Source organism: Schistocerca gregaria, chromosome 3 (assembly GCF_023897955.1).
Source record: "Schistocerca gregaria isolate iqSchGreg1 chromosome 3, iqSchGreg1.2, whole genome shotgun sequence".
Classification (NCBI taxonomy): Eukaryota; Metazoa; Arthropoda; class Insecta; order Orthoptera; family Acrididae; genus Schistocerca; species Schistocerca gregaria.
The window spans coordinates 248,303,851-248,320,848 of NC_064922.1; the positions used below are offsets into that span (position 1 = coordinate 248,303,851).

Consider the following 16,998-nt stretch of genomic DNA (forward strand, 5'->3'; position numbering starts at 1 on the left):
GCATCTTGAGTTCATCTAACTTTTCTTTCCTGTATATTTCTCCATTATATCTGACTTGTTAATTGACGTCCATGCCTGGATAACTTATCAAGTGTTTTCACTTTCTTTCTTTCTTGTTGACATTTCAGTGTGTATTTCCCTCTTCTCCTCACCTGCCTCCTCAGTTCATCTCAGATCATGTGACTTTTTCCCTGACTGTGGACTAGTTCCTTTCTTCTCAATTCTGTTTAACCAGCTGAAAGAAACCTACAATTTTGGAAACTACAGTTTCTGTCAAATGTTTTATGTGTCTTGTTAGTTTCTGCCACCTTACAAGTAATACTATTCTCTGCCTTTATTTATCTGTAAGGAGGAATAGTATATTTCTTTGAATATTATCATTTTAGGATAGGCTTTCCCATAACTAATTAATATCAACTGAAAGAACACGTTTGCTGTTCACAACAAACATGCTGCTTCAATCAACACTATATTTCTCCATAAGGACAAATAAAGGTAGAGAATAGTTCTACAATACTTTCAAGGCAAATACGAATACATCAGTCATAAAATATGGAACTGTTTACACACATATCCAAATGTTACTCTAGATATTCAAATAAAAGCCTTTTCGTACCTAGGTAAATAAGTACACTATGCTTTATATGGAAACTTTTTCATTTTCCATGGTATTCACACTGTCCATACTATACTTTGAAACAACATGGTACTCCTGATGTACTGTTTAAGAAACTTTGCTCTCAATTCTATGTCAATAATTGACATTATTTGTTAAGTAGCATAACTATTCCATTCAATTTTTTAAAAAATATTCCTTACTTTCAGCAATATGCATTACAGTCAAGGAAACTGAATGATGTGGTGGTGTTAACAAATCATTAAACAACTAATATCTTACAAGTTATTATCTGTTGAAGCTAGGGCTATGCGTTGAATAAATAAATAAACCAATATTGTTGCCATTAAACATAGCCTTTCCCGGTATCATCCTCACATTGAACCATCCATCTTATTCCTAATTATTTTGGCAAACACATCCTCATCCATAATTATTTCTCCTTTGAAACCCAAATTTACAAAATAGTCCTCAGAACTGTCACAGGTTGTCATGTAGCAGTTCTCTATGTCAAAATACTTATGGATTGCTTAGAGGAATCCCTTCCACCCAACACCTTGAACCTGAAGATTTAGTGAAGACATCTTCATGATCCTGATCCCATGGCAAGGACAGCTTCCACTCTTTCCTCCAGAAACTTAACATCTCCTCCCACATCTGCTTCTTCTGATATTTCTCCACTTAACAAGCTACTTTGCATATCAACCAACAAATGTCACCCATTTCATTCTGGAAAGTTCCTCCTTATGCATTAACTTTTGTGGGTGGAACACCTGTCATGGGAATCAAGAGGTATCCAAATATCGTGATGAGCTAGTCCAGGAACAGATTTTTGGGCTGCTCCATTACACTAACAAACTCAATACTACTGTGAATCCATTCAGTAACACCTACTCCTCTTTGTAGCTCAATTTCAACCAGACATGGATGCCATGGTAAATAATGTGGCTTAGTTTCTTGAATGCTTTTTTGTGCCTTGAAATAAGGAATATTCTATGCAAAATCTTATTCTCATCCTGCCAAATGATATTCTGTTGCCCACCTGACTTATACAGTATCATGGTCTGGCTCTATGTCACTGCTGGTCCCATTTCTGGACTTCATGCTTCTTTCCCGTGTGAATGAGCTGAGTGCAAGAGTCATTTACCACATCCAAATTTAGTCCAGTCACAGCCATTTTCCATGCGATAAAAGATAAGGTCACATATGAAACCAGTCACATTGTACACCATCTGGTATGTGTACCATTTTGTTTGTGTAAGACAGGGGACCAGCTATGTATCTGTGTGGATGGTCACTGCCGCACTGTTGCTGATCACAAATTCAAGTCACCAATTTTCTCAACATGCTGCACACCACAGCATCATTGAATTTGACCTAAGTCTCTACTAGTAATCATCCCCAGCTGCTACTCCCACCCCTTCCCCCACAGACAGAGCAAGTTTACATTTACCTTCTGAACTCTGTCTACAGTGAACACATGCCACTCAGTACAGCTTTGGAGGCTGTGACTTTTCAAGTGCAAATGTCTCTGGATTTAACTGTCTCCAATGTGTATCTCCCTCCCAATGGTGAAGTGTCCGCATTGATTTCTCAGCTTGCCTCACCCTTCTTGATTTCAGATGACTTCAGTGCCCATGATCATTGTGCTGTGCATTATGCTCGAGCCTCTGCATCTGAGAATTATCAGCCATTATTTTCTGTCCTCAAATAATGGTTGGAGCAAATTCACTTACCTTTCATTACACATCATGTAGAGCCATATAATGCTCTGTCCAGAGAATAGAGTTACGCATTGCCCCAGTCCTTTTCCCTGACACAGCTCCAGGACCAGACTGCATCCATGGCCATATGTTCAAACACCTATCAGTGGAAACTTGATAGGACTGTAAAATACCAGCCAGCCAGTTGCAGAATTAAAGATTTATTAACTCATTACCATGGTTGTGACTAATATAAGTTTGTCTTCTTCAGAAGGAAAATGGATTGCGACACTATGAGCTGCTCAGTAGTTGGCATCCATCTGACGGCTTATGTCATGACTACAGATTGGCCACACATCACTCAAATTCACAATCAATGAGTATAAGTATAAAATTCTTTCCTGGGTTAAGTGTAACTTGTCACACCAATGTCAAGCCAATGTTTAAAATTTTAAAACCCATCAGTGTACTGCCAGTGTCATGTCCTTGCCATTTTCACCCATATCTGGAGTGAGGATGCGCTCCCATCTCTGTGGGGAGGAAGCGTGTTTTTCCTGGAACTGAAGGCTTGTAAACGCTCCCTTGAGATGGACAGATATCACCAAATTAGTCTCACTAATGGCCACCAAAAGTTGCTTGAATGTATGGTAAGCCAGATGCTGTGTGGTACTTTGAGTCTCAGGGTCTTTTAGTTCTGTCCCAGAGCTATGGCCATTCTACTACTGGCAGTTTGGTATCCCTGGAGTCTGATATCCAGTGGGCTTTTGCCTGAAGTCAACACCTAATCGGCGTCTCTTTCGACTTGGAAAAGGCGTATGGATGTATGACACCACTCGGTGGTCTCCAGAGCCTACTCCCAATTTTTGTCTAGAACTTCTTGTAACACCATATTTTCTGGGTTAAAGCTGGTGCTTTCTGCAGTGCCCTCGTCCCTTTTATATACAAGAGAATGAGATGCTGCAGGACTCTGTACTGAGAGTACACCTTTTTCCCATGGCTCTCAGTGATATAGCTACAGTTGTGGGGTCTACAGTGTCACCCACTTTGTATGCTGATGATTTTTGTATTTACTATTGCTCCTTCACTGTGAGTGCTGTTGAACACTGACTGCAGGGTGACACACACAAGACGCAGTCCTGGGCTCCCACCCATGGCTTTCGGTTTTCAGCCACCAAAACATGGATCATGCACTTCTGTCACTGTCATACTGTCTTTCCACATTCAGAACTCTACCTTGATGACCAGTAGCTCAATGTGCTGGAGTCTTATCACTTTCTGGGATGAGTCTTTAATGCTCAATTGATGTGGTTCCCCATCTTTGACAACTTAAGCAAATGTGCTATTCATACTTGAATACTGATCACTGACTTGGTAAGATGAGCTTGGAGCACAGACAGCTCTACACTTTTGTGGCTTTATGAAGCTCTGATTCTCTCACATCTTGATTATGGGAATCTGACAAATGGCTCGGCCTCCCCTTCAGCTTTGTGGATGCTGGACCCAATAACACTAGTATGGGGTCTGACTTGCAACAGATGCCTTTCAGTCCAGCCCTGTGAACAGCCCACTTACAGACACTGCAGTCCCTCCAGCATATCAGCATATGACCTAACAAGAACATTTTCATGATAGGGAGATCCACCTCCCACAGTAGCACTCCAGGACTGGAGTCATGATTGCAGTTCACATACGACATCTCTATTCTGAACCCCAAACTTCCTCATTGTCATCTCTTCTCAGGGAGCAATTATGCACACCCCCAAGGTGTGTATACCATCCTCATATCTATCTCAACCTATCCTTTTGATTGAAAGGCTCTGTTGATCGCATGGTTTTTCATTACATGTTCCTTGCTGTCTATAATGCACTTCTGTGTTAAGAAGTGGTATACACTGACAGCAATATGGTCAATGGATGAATCGATTTTGCCTACACAGATGCAGGGTACAGTAAACTACACTCGCACACAAATGAATGCAGTGTATTCACTGTAAAATTGGTGGCCATTGCTCAAGCCCTCAGTCATGTTCATTTTTACATCAGCAAGGCAGTCTTAATCGGTAATGATTCCCTGAGGAGTCTTCAGGCTATCGATCAGTGCTACGCTTGCCACACATTGGTTGTGGTTATCCAGGATATCCTTTCTCAGCTCCACAATGGAGGACAGTCAGCCATCTTTGTCTGTATTCCAGGTCATGTTGGGACCCAGTGCTGACCAGCTGATGAAGTTGGCTGCCAAGATACCAACTCTGGAGGTGGGCTTACTGAAACTGGACCTTTGCTTGATTCTATGCCATCGATTGTTGGAGGCATGGAATGTGTATTGGTTTCTCTGAACAAACTGTGAGCAATGAAGGAGACCATGAGTATGTAACAGTCTTCCCTTCATGAGTCATACATGGAATCTACTGTTCTCTATCAGCTTTGCATTGGCCACAATTGGCTGACTGATGGCCACTTCCTATGACGTAGGGATACACCACACTGTTGGTGTGCTGCCTGTGTGACAGTGGTCCACTTCCTACTGGACTGCCCCAGTTTGGCCACCTTATGGCAGAACCTTAACAAAGCTGATGTGTCATCCCTGGTGCTAGTGGGTGCTGCCAAAGCCACTAATCTGATTGATATGCACAGGTGGTATCTATTCTTCTCTATGAGGTGGGGCACAGTGGCCTTGTTGGCCACTTGAGGGACTGGAGGGGTGCTCTGTCACCTGCTCTGACCCAGGGGAGCCATGGCTGTCCTGGTTTGGTGGTCCAACCTGGCTCCTACCCTTCCCAGCATTTTAGTTCTTCTTTTTCTTTTACATCTGTCATTAGTTTATTGTCTGATCATCATTGTTCTCTTTCCCAAGATTTTATCAATTTGCCCATGTTGCAGTTTCTTGTGCAAATTGGGAGTGATGCAGAGGGCGTGTCTCCTATTGCATAAAATGCCGTGGGAGCCTCCACCTGATTTCTTGATTTCTCAGTGGATGAACAGAATCTTATCTGGCACAGCAAGAATTTGCTTATTAATGATTCTTTTTATATCTTTCCTCTGGTGTGGGAAAATTTTTATACTCAAGACATTACCACAGGGCAATTAAATTTTTCCATAATTTTATATAGTACTTTAGTTACTGCTTTGTTGGATGGCAAAGACTGAATGTTGAGAATGGGATTGAAAGTGTGCCTAATTTTTATCAGGTTTACATGAGGTTGAAGTAAGTTATGTTTTGCATCCCATTTCCAAGTAATCTAGTACATCATTAGTTATTTTCTCTTTCCCTCTTATTGCTTGACAGGAATAGAGAAATTTACATTTACATTACTGACATGTTTGGCACTTCTGTTCTTCATACTTCATGATAACTACTTCATGTCCATAAAATGTGTTAGTTATGTTTGTTCCTAATTAAAGAAAACTGAGGTATTTTAATAGTCATTGTACAAATCAAGTATGTTAATTTATCAGTACAAAGTAGCTACTCCTACTTCCATCTTTGCTAATAACACTGTACTCAGATGTTGAATACATGATTTTCACTAGGAAAGACAGCAAAAAACTGAATGAGTTTTGTCAATTTTGCACAGGTGGTCATTTGGTGTACTTCTTTGGGAGATAGTGACATTGGGAGCAACACCATATCCTGGGACACCAACTGGACGTGTGCTTAGATTGCTGTGTTCCGGCTATCGCATGGAGTGCCCACCAAACTGCAGTCAGGAGCTGTAAGTCTGAGTGGCACATATCATTGCTTAAATGTTCATGAACAGTGCCTACCAAGAACAACCTTTTTAAGTGATTCACACATGACATTTACCCAAAACTCCCACACATTAACACAGAGGAAAAATCTTAGAACTTTTTATTTACTTACGTGCCATGTTCCTAGGTAATTATGGGCATGACTGGCATAATTGTTTAATTAGTTGCTTATGTATTTCATGATTCATAATTCTGATCTCTTGCTGTTATGTGGAAGAGCAGTTTACACTTACAACACACTTTATGAATAAATATATGGTAATACCATGACCAATGACATGATTGTCTATTACATTAACTTTCTGCTACTTTTTGCACACACTATTATTCATTAAAATATTTTCCTAGGAAGTAGAAGGAGCCATCAGTTTTACATGATTTCAGTTTGTGTTGAAGTTACTTTATCATCTGTTAAATTCTTTATCTCACCGTGTAAGTGGCCAAAGATTTTTATGGCTGAATATATCATTTCTTTATGTGACATACTTAAGCTGAATGATGGATAACGTAAGTCATCTCTGTTTCTAGTATTATATTTTTGAATGTAACTCTTGTTTTTGAGTTTGAGATTGATTGTTGGCAAGTACTAAGGAACTATGGGCTGATTAATCTAAAATCTATATTTTATTCATGATAAGTGAGCATTGAAGTATACAACTAACATACAAAATCAATTTTCCTGCTTGAAAGACTTTCTACAAGGCTTGTTCAAAAAGCATCCACCTTTTGTTCTTTGGGGCCCACAGTGCAAAATATATCTGTCAATGACATGATTATTATGATTAATAGCCAGCCACACTGCTATGTAAATTGCTTAAATTTTATCTCACTCATGATGGGTCCATTTCGGCAACTTACCATCATCAGGTGCTCTGTAAATACATAAATAATCAATGGTCTTAATATAATGGTCTTGTAACTATGATCTGAAAAGCTATAATATATCATTACGTGTTTTTATCCTACATGTGACATTGTTGCTGTCATGTATTGTGTGTTTTACAATTATTACTTTCTCCTGGGTGTACAATGGAGATGTATATTGGATATTGCTTGTTTTCCATATATACTACTTTTCTGACAGCTTGGATGACAGTGGGTCAGTTTGTTTTAGTGTTATTTGAGATTTTTATTTTACATTTCTAATTTTTTTGTAATAATTGTTGTGTTGTCTATGATTTATGTTGGTGTTATGTCTGTTTTATACTGCTCATGTTGCTATCGCTGTTACTATGCGTATGTGTTGTTTAGAATCTCTGATTTTATCATTTTACCCATTTTCCCAATTTATAATGTGAATAATGTTTTCTGTATGCTTTTGGTGCTTTAGGTCAGTTTGTTCATTCAGCAAATTTGTTGGGTTGCTGTATGCATGTGAATATATCTCTATTTCCTCAAGGATGTTCATGCATGTTCCCTTCTGCATAATATGGAGGATTTCTATAATGTGAATCAGTTGTTTCCAGTTTCTCTGGTGTGCTCTTTATACCTAATTTTGAAGTTTCTACCAGTTTGCCCTCTGTAGAATTTGTGGCATGTGTTACATGAAATTCTGCAAATGCCAGGATTGTTGTGTATGCAAATTTTTGAGCAGCCTTTGTGAATTTTGTGTTTGAGCCTGTGTGTGTTTTGAAATGCAAATGCGATGTCTGTTTTATTGAATAATTTGTTGATTTTGTTCAAGATGTTTCCTAGATAGGTTGTGATTATGTGTTTTGTCTTCTTCTTTTTCATTGTGTGTATATTTAGTGTTATTTCTTTATGTATATTGTGCTTTTCTGGTTGTTTTGTTATTGTGGTATAGATATAAAGAGCACACCAGAGAAAGTGAAAACAACTAATCAACAATTTTTCAACATTTACAAGCAGAGAAATGTGACATAAAACCCACAAACAAAGCACTAGAGGTTCTCCATATTAAGCAGAAGAGAACATTCATGAACATCCTTGAGGAAATTGAGATACATTCACATGCATACAGCAACCCAACAAATTTACTGAGTGAACAAACCGACCTAAAGCACAAAAAATATACAGAAAATTTTATTCATATTATAAATCAGGAAAACGGGTAAAATGATAAAATCATCTGCAACACATACCCATAGTAACAGCGATAACAACACGAGTAGTATAAAACAGAGACAGAACACCAACATAAATCATAGACAACAACAATTATTACGCAAAAATTAAAAATGTAAAATAAAAATCTCAAATAACACTGAAACAAACTTTAGGCAAAAACATAATTAGAAACAAACCTATATAAAAATAATAATAGACAACTGAATTTCACACATCACTTATTTATAATGGTAGCTATGTGAACATGTAATATCGCTGAGCCACTGTCATCCAAGCTGTCAGAAAAGTACCATATATGGAAAACAAGTATTATCCAATATACATCTGCATTGTACACCTGTGAGGAAGTAATAATTATAAAACAGACAAGACATGACAGCAATGGTGTTACATGTATGGTAAAAACAGCTAATGATATATTACAGCTATTCAGATCATAGTTACAAGACCATTATATTAAGACCATTGCTTATATATGTACTTACAGGGCACCTGATGATAGCAATTTGCTGAAATGGGCTCATTGTAAATGAGATAAAATCTAAACAATTTACATACCAGTGTAGCTGGTTAGTATACATAATAATCTTCCAACTTTTTATTATAAAATAAATCAGTATTCAGATGCACTTGTTTGACATTAGTCACATTCAGAGTAGTCCCCTTCAGCTTCTACACACCTCTCCCAATGCTGCTGCCACTACCGAAAGCATCAGCGGAAAGCCTCTTTTGGTGTGGTATACTGCTGCTCTGTTGATTTCTGCATTATGTCTTCCCTGCCTGAGGTCACACAATGCTAGGTCAGGGGAACAGGGAGCCCGACAAACCACAGCTGTGTTGTGTTTGGCCAAAAACTCTGAATTTACTGAGAATGATGAGCGGGTGAAGGTGCCAATTGTTCACTGTGCACAGGTCAGACTGAATCTCACTGCTTCAAGAAGTTGATGCAGAACCTCTTGGTAGTTCTCCTTATTGACATTATTATCTGCTGGTGCATACTCATGACAGGCCATGCAAAGGGAGTAAAAAAGACAGTCAGTATGACTCCCACGTTGCTGTGGACCTGCCTTGCTGGTGTGGGTCTCGGGGATGATGGATGCTTCCGTTGCAATGGCTGGAACTTTGTTTCTGAATCATACTCATAAACTCAGGACACATCACCAGTGATCACTGTGTTAAGAAAGTTTTGATTACTGTTCACTGTACCTAGTATGTCCTGTGCAATCTCTGAATGAAGTTGCACTCAGTTTAACCAACTTCAGCACAAATTTTGCTGAGAGACTTCTGAGTTACAAATGTTCCATTAAAATGTAGTGAATGGATCCAATCCTAATTTTTACCTCATTTACAAGTTCTCTGATCATGATTTGTCTATCTTGCTCAGAGTCCTTACATGATTGATAGTAGCTTCATCTGAAGATGTTGAGGGCCTACCAGAATGTGCTTCTCTCTTCACTGATGGGCAGCCATCTTTGAAGTGTTTATACCACTCCTTTATCTGTATGATACCCTTTGCTTCACCCCAAACACTTGTCAAATCTTGCAGATTGTTTCAACTTGAGGTTCACCAAGTTTAAAACAAAATTTGATGTGATAACATTGTTCTACTTGTGCATTTCCCGACCACCAGTCTTTCCTTCTCACCCCGTCCAGTCTCCTCTGACTCATGGTTCAGGGTAACTTTTCCAAAATATATCCCTTTTCCTAAACCTGTCCAGTCCTTTTCCTTCACCCCTCTTCCTTCCCCTTCAACCCATCTGCTGGAAGAAGGAACCACTGGCTCTGAAAGCTTGCATAAGTATAACCTTCTTTTACGTGTGTTTTTTTTATCTATCCAATATCTTACATTAACAATATGAGAAGGGTAGATTTCTGCTAACCCATAGAAGAGGCACTTAGTAGCCAGCAGGCGCATTGAAAAAATACTGCTAGACATTATTAACTATGAAATTAAGTCCTTTATCAAATGATTAATACATACACACATTCGCAGCTCGCACATACTGATGGCCTTGGGAGGGCCAGTCCTGATAAAACTCTGCCATCTGGTAAGTAAGATGTATGAGACAAGTGAAATACCCTCAGATTTCAAGAGGAACATAATAATTCCAATCCCAAAGAAAGCAGGTGTTGACACATGTGAAAATTACCGAACTATCAGTTTAATAAGTCACACCTACAAAATACTAACGCGAATTCCTTACAGACAAATGGAAAAGCTGGTAGAAGCCGACCTTAGGGAAAATCAGTTTAGATTCAGATATTGGAACACGTGAGGCAATACTGATCCTACGACTTATCTTAGAAGAAAGATTAAGGAAAGGCAAACCTATGTTTCTAGCATTTGCAGACTTAGAGAAGGCTTTTGACAATATTGACTGGAATACTCTCTTTCAAATTCTGAAGGTGGCAGGGGTAAAATACAGGGAGCGAAAGGCTATTTACAATTTGTACAGAAACCAGATGGTAGTTATAAGAGTCAAGGGGCATGAAAGGGAAGCAGTGGTTTGGAAGGGAGTGAGACAGGATTGTAGCCTCTCCCCGATGTTATTCAATCTGTATATTGAGCAAGCAGTAAAGGAAACAAAAGAAAAATTCGTAGTAGGTATTAAAATCCATGGAGAAGAAATAAAAACTTTGAGGTTCGCCGATAACATTGTAATTCTGTCAGAGACAGCAAAGGACTTGGAAGAGCAGTTGAATGGAATGGATAGGGTCTTGAAAGGAGGATATAAGATGAACATCAACAAAAGGAAAACAAGGATAATGGAATGTAGTTGAATTAAGTCGGGTGATGCAGAGGGAATTAGATTAGGAAATGAGACAATGTAGTAAAGGAGTTTTGCTAGATGATGGTCAAAGTAGAGAGGATATAAAATGTAGACTGGCAACGGCAAGGAAAGCATTTCTGAAGAATGAAATTTGTTAACATTGAGTATAGATTTAAGTGTCAGGAAGTCGTTTCTGAAAGTATTTGTATGGAGTGTAGCGATGTATGGAAGTGAAATATGGATAATAAATAGTTTGGACAAGAAGAGAATAGAAGCTTTTGAAATGTGGTGCTACAGAAGAATGCTGAAGATTAGATGGGTAGATCACATAACTAATGAGGAGGTATTGAATAGAATTGGAGAGAAGAGGAGTTTGTGGCATAACTTGACTAGAAGAAGAGGACATGTTCTGAGGCATCAAGGGATCACCAATTTAGTATTGGAGGGCAGCGTGGAGGGTAAAAATAATAGAGGGAGACCAAGAGATGATTACACTAAGCAGATTCAGAAGGATGTAGGTTGCGGTAGGTACTGGGAGATGAAGAAGCTTGCACAGGATAGAGTAGCATAGAGAGCTGCATCAAACCAGTCTCTGGACTGAAGACCACAACAACAACAACAACAACAACAACATACAAGGCCACTGTCATCTCTGAGCACTGAGGTCCAACTGGACTGAGTCTGAGTTGAGCAGTGATCTTTGCTATTTCCAGGATGAAATTTTCACTCTGCATTGGAGTGTGCACTGATATGAAACTTCCTGCCAGATTAAAACTGCATGCTGTACCGAGACTCAAAGTTGTAACAGTTGCCTTTCATGGGCAAGTGCTATACCAACTCATCTACCCAACACACCTCATGACCCACCCTCACAGTTTTACTTCCATCAGTATCTGCCTCCTACCTTCCAAACTTCATAGAATCTATTCTGCAAAACTTGCAATACTAGCAATGCTGGATGAGAGGCTATTGCAGAGACATAGCTTAGCCACAGCCTGGGGGATGTTTCCAGAATAAAATTTTAACTATGCAGTGAAATTTCCACTGATATGAAACTTCGTGGCAGATTAAAACTGTGTGCCAGACTGAGACTTGAACTCGGGACCTCTGCCTTTCGCAGATAAATGCTCTCGGATTGAGCGACCCAAGCATGACTGATGATCTGTCCTCAGAGCTCTACTTCTGCCAGTACCTCATTTCCTACCTCCCAAACATCACAGAAGCTCTCCGCGAAACTTTCAAGACTAGCACTCCAGTCTTTGGGAGCAGTAACATCCGTCAAGTATCTGGGTGTAACTATTCGAAATGATCTCAAATGGAATGATCAGATTACACAAGTAACGGGTAAGGCAAACTCTAGATTGCTGTTTATTGGTAGAATCCTGAAGCGATGCAGACCTTCAACAAAGGAAATAGCTTACAATATGTTAGTTTGTCCAGTCTTGGAGTATTGTTCGTCTGTATGGGACCATTACCAGTTGGGTCTGATTCAAGAGATTGAGAAGGTCCAAAGAAGAGTGGCAAGATTCGTGACTGGTACATGTAATGCAAGAGCGTTAAAAATCTCATAGAAAGTTTGAAATGGGACACACTTGCAGACAGACGGCATGATAAATGGAAGGGGCTGCTCACTAAATTCCAAAATACGAACTTCACCGAGGATGTAGAGCATATATTATTACCACCAACTTCCAAATCGCTCAATGATCACCATTCAAAGGTAAGGGAAATTAGAGCTTGTACTGAGGCTTTCAGACAGTCATTTTTCCCTCACGCAATCCACGAGTGGAACAGAGGGGGTGGGGAATATGACTTTGGCACAAATTGTGCTCTCCGCCACACACCACTTGGTGGCTAGCAGAGTATATATGTAGATGTAGATGTAGAAAGTAGCAGATGAGGTACTGATGGAAATTAAGTTGTGAGGACAGGTAGTGATTTGTGCTTGGGTAGCTCAGTTGGTAGAACTCTTGCCTGTGAAAGGCAAATTTCACAGTTTCAGGCCTCAGTCTGGCACACAATCTTAATCTTCTGCCAATCCTTGCTGTGTTGAATACTGGAGCTAGAGAAGAGGCATGGGATGGGGAGGGGGAAGCGTATCACATTAGGGGCGTGGAAGATTCTAGTGCTGCCTGTTAGAATGTGCCTGTGAGAATGTCGGAGAGACATGGTGGGGCAGGATAGGTTAGTGTGCTGATGGGTGCAACACTGGAGGGGAGGGTGGGGTGGAGGGGCGACATAATAATATCTGGCAGGTCTGTTTTCAGAGTACCTGTCACCCACCACTCAATGCCTCCTCTATGTGGCAAGTAGCAATCTATTATTTTCATATTGTTATTAACTGTTAGTTCTCGACCTCCCACACTCCTTCTTCCTTTTTCTGTTTCTCCTTCCTTCTGATTGCTATTCATACCTTCTTAACATATTTCCCTATCTTGTTTTCCTTTCCCCCTATTCCCCATCACTCGTTGCCTCATTCCTGAAGCAAAGACAGCCACAGATGGTTACAGATAAGGAAGTTTTTCATTTTAGAAATTAATGTAATTTGTTATAGAACTGATGCCTCAAATTTTCTGTATGTGACAATATCATAATCTCTCTTGTCACTATTTTAACTTTTTTTTCTTATAACTATTTTTGATCACATACAATGCTCACAGTTAAATGTATAAAAGAACCATGTTTAAATACAGCAGCTCATTTCTTCAGTGCAAAACTAATGAATAGGGCTATGTCAAAATAAAAATTAGTTATTTTTTATTTATATTATCAGTAAATTTTTGAAAACAAAGTATTTACATACCATGTATAATGGCATTCCATAACATTGATAGCTTGCCCTCCTAACCTTGTCACAACAAATTATCTCTGTTTTGAAGCAAATGATGTGAACAGTTAGTATTCTATTGCTTATTCCTAAGAGGTGTTATTGATGCACACTTTTTATTTCAGGTATGAAATCATGCTCTGTTGCTGGAAAATGAAGCCCAAAGATAGGCCAACATTTACGTACTTAAGGCAGCAGTTAGATTCACTACTTGAGAATGCTTCACCACAAGAGTATTTGAACCTGGACTCGATGATGAACATTGAGAACCTTCAAACATCCACATCTAGTACAGAGAGTCATGACAGGTTTACCTTTCACACATTCTTGCCTATATTCATTGAACTTCAGCTCTGATGCAACTGGTTCCTCATCTGTTTTTTTTTTTTTTTTCTGTGCTTGAAAGGGTGATGTATTCATCAAAGCACAAAGAATATTTTACTCTTACAGATGCCAGTTGAGATTGGTTCTTTTACTTGTATTGTACTATATGTGAGCTTTAAAATGTAATGACTATCCTTCTGGTTTCAGACAAAGTTTTACCGGTGAGAGCATTCTAAATGAATTCCAAGATCCTGAAATTCCTATTGATTATCTGGAACCAATGTATACTGCTGGCTCTCTGCAAGCACAATCTATGCCAGCTGTTGGAGTTTAACTGAGACAAAAATGTTATACACCCCTGAAAATAATTGAAAGAGAGGTAAGGCCCAACAGCTGGCGACATATGTTGCATGATGTTGAGACTCGTGGGAAGTGTATTGATCTACTGCTTTATTGTTGCACAATTCATAGGCAAAGACTCATTTATTCACATGCAGTGTACTTTGCAAATAAATTTTCCAGACATTTATTATAAAAGTGTAGTAATGTAAAAAGCTGCTAGTGATAGTAGAGTGAAAAGTATCATCAATTATTTAAAAAAAACATAACTTTAATATTATTAAGTGATTTTTGGTAGCAAGCAATTCATTATTTATGATGCCGTTACCAAATCATTATATATGATGCTGTTACCAGCAAATGGTTTTGTGAAAATCATTGCACAGCAAGTAGCACTTCAGTTAGAAAGTTGTCAAATATGACCCTCTGTGTAAAAACTGTAAATGATGCAGTATTGAGCAGTTCATGGCAAATGTCTGTATAATGTGATTGCTGTGACTCGTAAATTGGATCAATTTGCTGCAGATGCATATTGCTCTTACCAGGTGTGCATGCTGTTCCGTTGTGCTGTGTTTTAATTACTTCAATAAATCCCTGCACATGTTTTTTGATGGCAAGTAAGGGAAGAACATATGACAACAAAGGAACTTCTGTTTTGGGATGTCTCTCATTTCAAGTACATGCTTAGCTTGTTATCAGATTATAACTCATTTATGACACTAGTTAATTTGGTGCTCAAAGTCGTCTGTTAGATGATGTAATTTATTCAGTGACCTGAACTTCTGCAGTCTTTATGACTTTTTCATCTAGAAACACTTACTGTACACGTAAATTGTTAAAGATAAATAGCCTTAATGGTGAGATAATGGATATATCTCTGTGTGTAAAAAATAAATAAATAAATAAAATAAAAAATTGGGTTTTAGCTCTATAAGCATTGGTTACCCCCTGCGATAGATGATTTCTGAATGTGATGTTACAACTAAACCATTCCTTTCTTTCATTAAATACAATCTGTACCATGCTGAACCATTGCCTCTGATTCTGTATCTTTTGAATTCACAGGGCTGTAAGGACACAGTCTACTGTAACAATCATGATACTCTGTCTCATTTTTGTTAGCCCCTGTGATAGTAGCATGCCAAGTGGCCAGCAAGTTACACTTCTGACTACAATTTTGAATGAGTGTGAAAGCTTTGGTTTATATTGATTTGTAACATCGTTTTTACAATGGGGAGTGTACATAGTGCCATAAAAATCCACAATAACTATTAAATGACATCACTTTTGTCTTTCTTTAATTTTCTAAGGACCCTGGGACACATGAAACAGTATAATCAGGACAGTTTATTTAAGAATCTCTTATAACGTACCAATCTTTACTGAAGAATACCATTTCCTTTTAAGAATTAAGAATAGTAAGTCCCAGAAGATCTCTCCTTTTGCAGAAAGATGTCATATATCTACTAAACGATGTGAAGTTTTCTTCACTACACTTCCAGCCACATCAGTGAATGTGAAACATAGGAAACTTGAGTGAAATGTAACACCTACACACAGCAGTTAATGTACCAAATAAAATGGCATCCCTGTAGTGGAAGGGAAAGTCACACAGACATGACGATAGAATGTCAAAAGTAATGAGACTGTTTCGTAACCCAGAAGAAACCAGTTCTGCAATTGTTGCTGTAATCCACAAGAATCTTCAATACATTCAGTTTTGAAGCAAAAGTAATTACTTTTGCAAAAAGACTTGTATTTGAAAGTTGATCAAAGTGTAGGAAAGGGCAGATCATTAGACACTATGCATACTTTTAAGTGGCAAATAAAGTGCCTATCATAATAAGAACAGACAACAACACAGTAACATACTTTTAATGAATGAACTATATGTTTATATATTCTTTCCTTCAGTGGAGAAAGCTGCAATTATGTGCATATTCAAAAGTATTTCTTCATGAATAAGCTGTACCTTACATCATTTAATCCGTAAGATTTGGCTGCTTATACATTTTTCGCATTAATTCACATATCTTGGTAACTTACTAATGCATGGAATGTAAAATATACTAATTTTTTCATTAATTAAGTATAAAAATAATTAAAAACAAGCATTATCCCTATGATATTTGTGACTGCGACTTTTGACACCACTTGGATCAGTGTTGCTCCAGCTGTCAAACAATAACAACTTTCGCGGCAGAGAGTGCTGCAACTGTATGTGTTAGACTGTGGTAAGGAGTGGTTCAGCACTCAAATGTCTTTGTGAGGCCATCGAAGATTCTTATGTTGTTTTGGAGCTTGTAAATGATTAAAAAAATTACTCTTCGCGTTCATTGAAGGCATCTATTTTGTTCTTGCCTTTTTGAGAGCCAAACCAATTTCTTGCAGTTTTTGAATAAAATTGTGAATCTGAGTTGCAGCATTTTCTTCAAACATTTTTAACAGCATTGTGGGAAGAGAAATAGAGTGATGGTTTCACAGGAAGATCTAGGAAACTTCCTTAGATAATGAGGAGAGGAGGATATGAACAGGTAGAGGGGTGAGGAGGAGATAGTCAGGGAGTGGGAGAGGAGGGTA

General features: G+C 38.5%; 1 protein-coding gene across 2 annotated transcripts in view; it reads left to right on the plus strand.

Annotated features, from left to right (window-relative positions):
* The window catches only part of LOC126356271 (macrophage colony-stimulating factor 1 receptor-like), a 276,453-nt gene that overhangs the window by 249,226 nt on the left and 10,229 nt on the right, over positions 1-16,998 (plus strand). For both annotated transcript variants that reach the window (XM_050007118.1, XM_050007117.1), the window contains exons 17-19: positions 5,895-6,032; positions 13,881-14,063; positions 14,287-14,458. In XM_050007118.1, coding sequence (XP_049863075.1) covers positions 5,895-6,032; positions 13,881-14,063; positions 14,287-14,413 — 448 coding nt within the window. In that variant the 3' untranslated portion in view covers positions 14,414-14,458. The remainder of the gene's footprint in view (positions 1-5,894; positions 6,033-13,880; positions 14,064-14,286; positions 14,459-16,998) is intronic.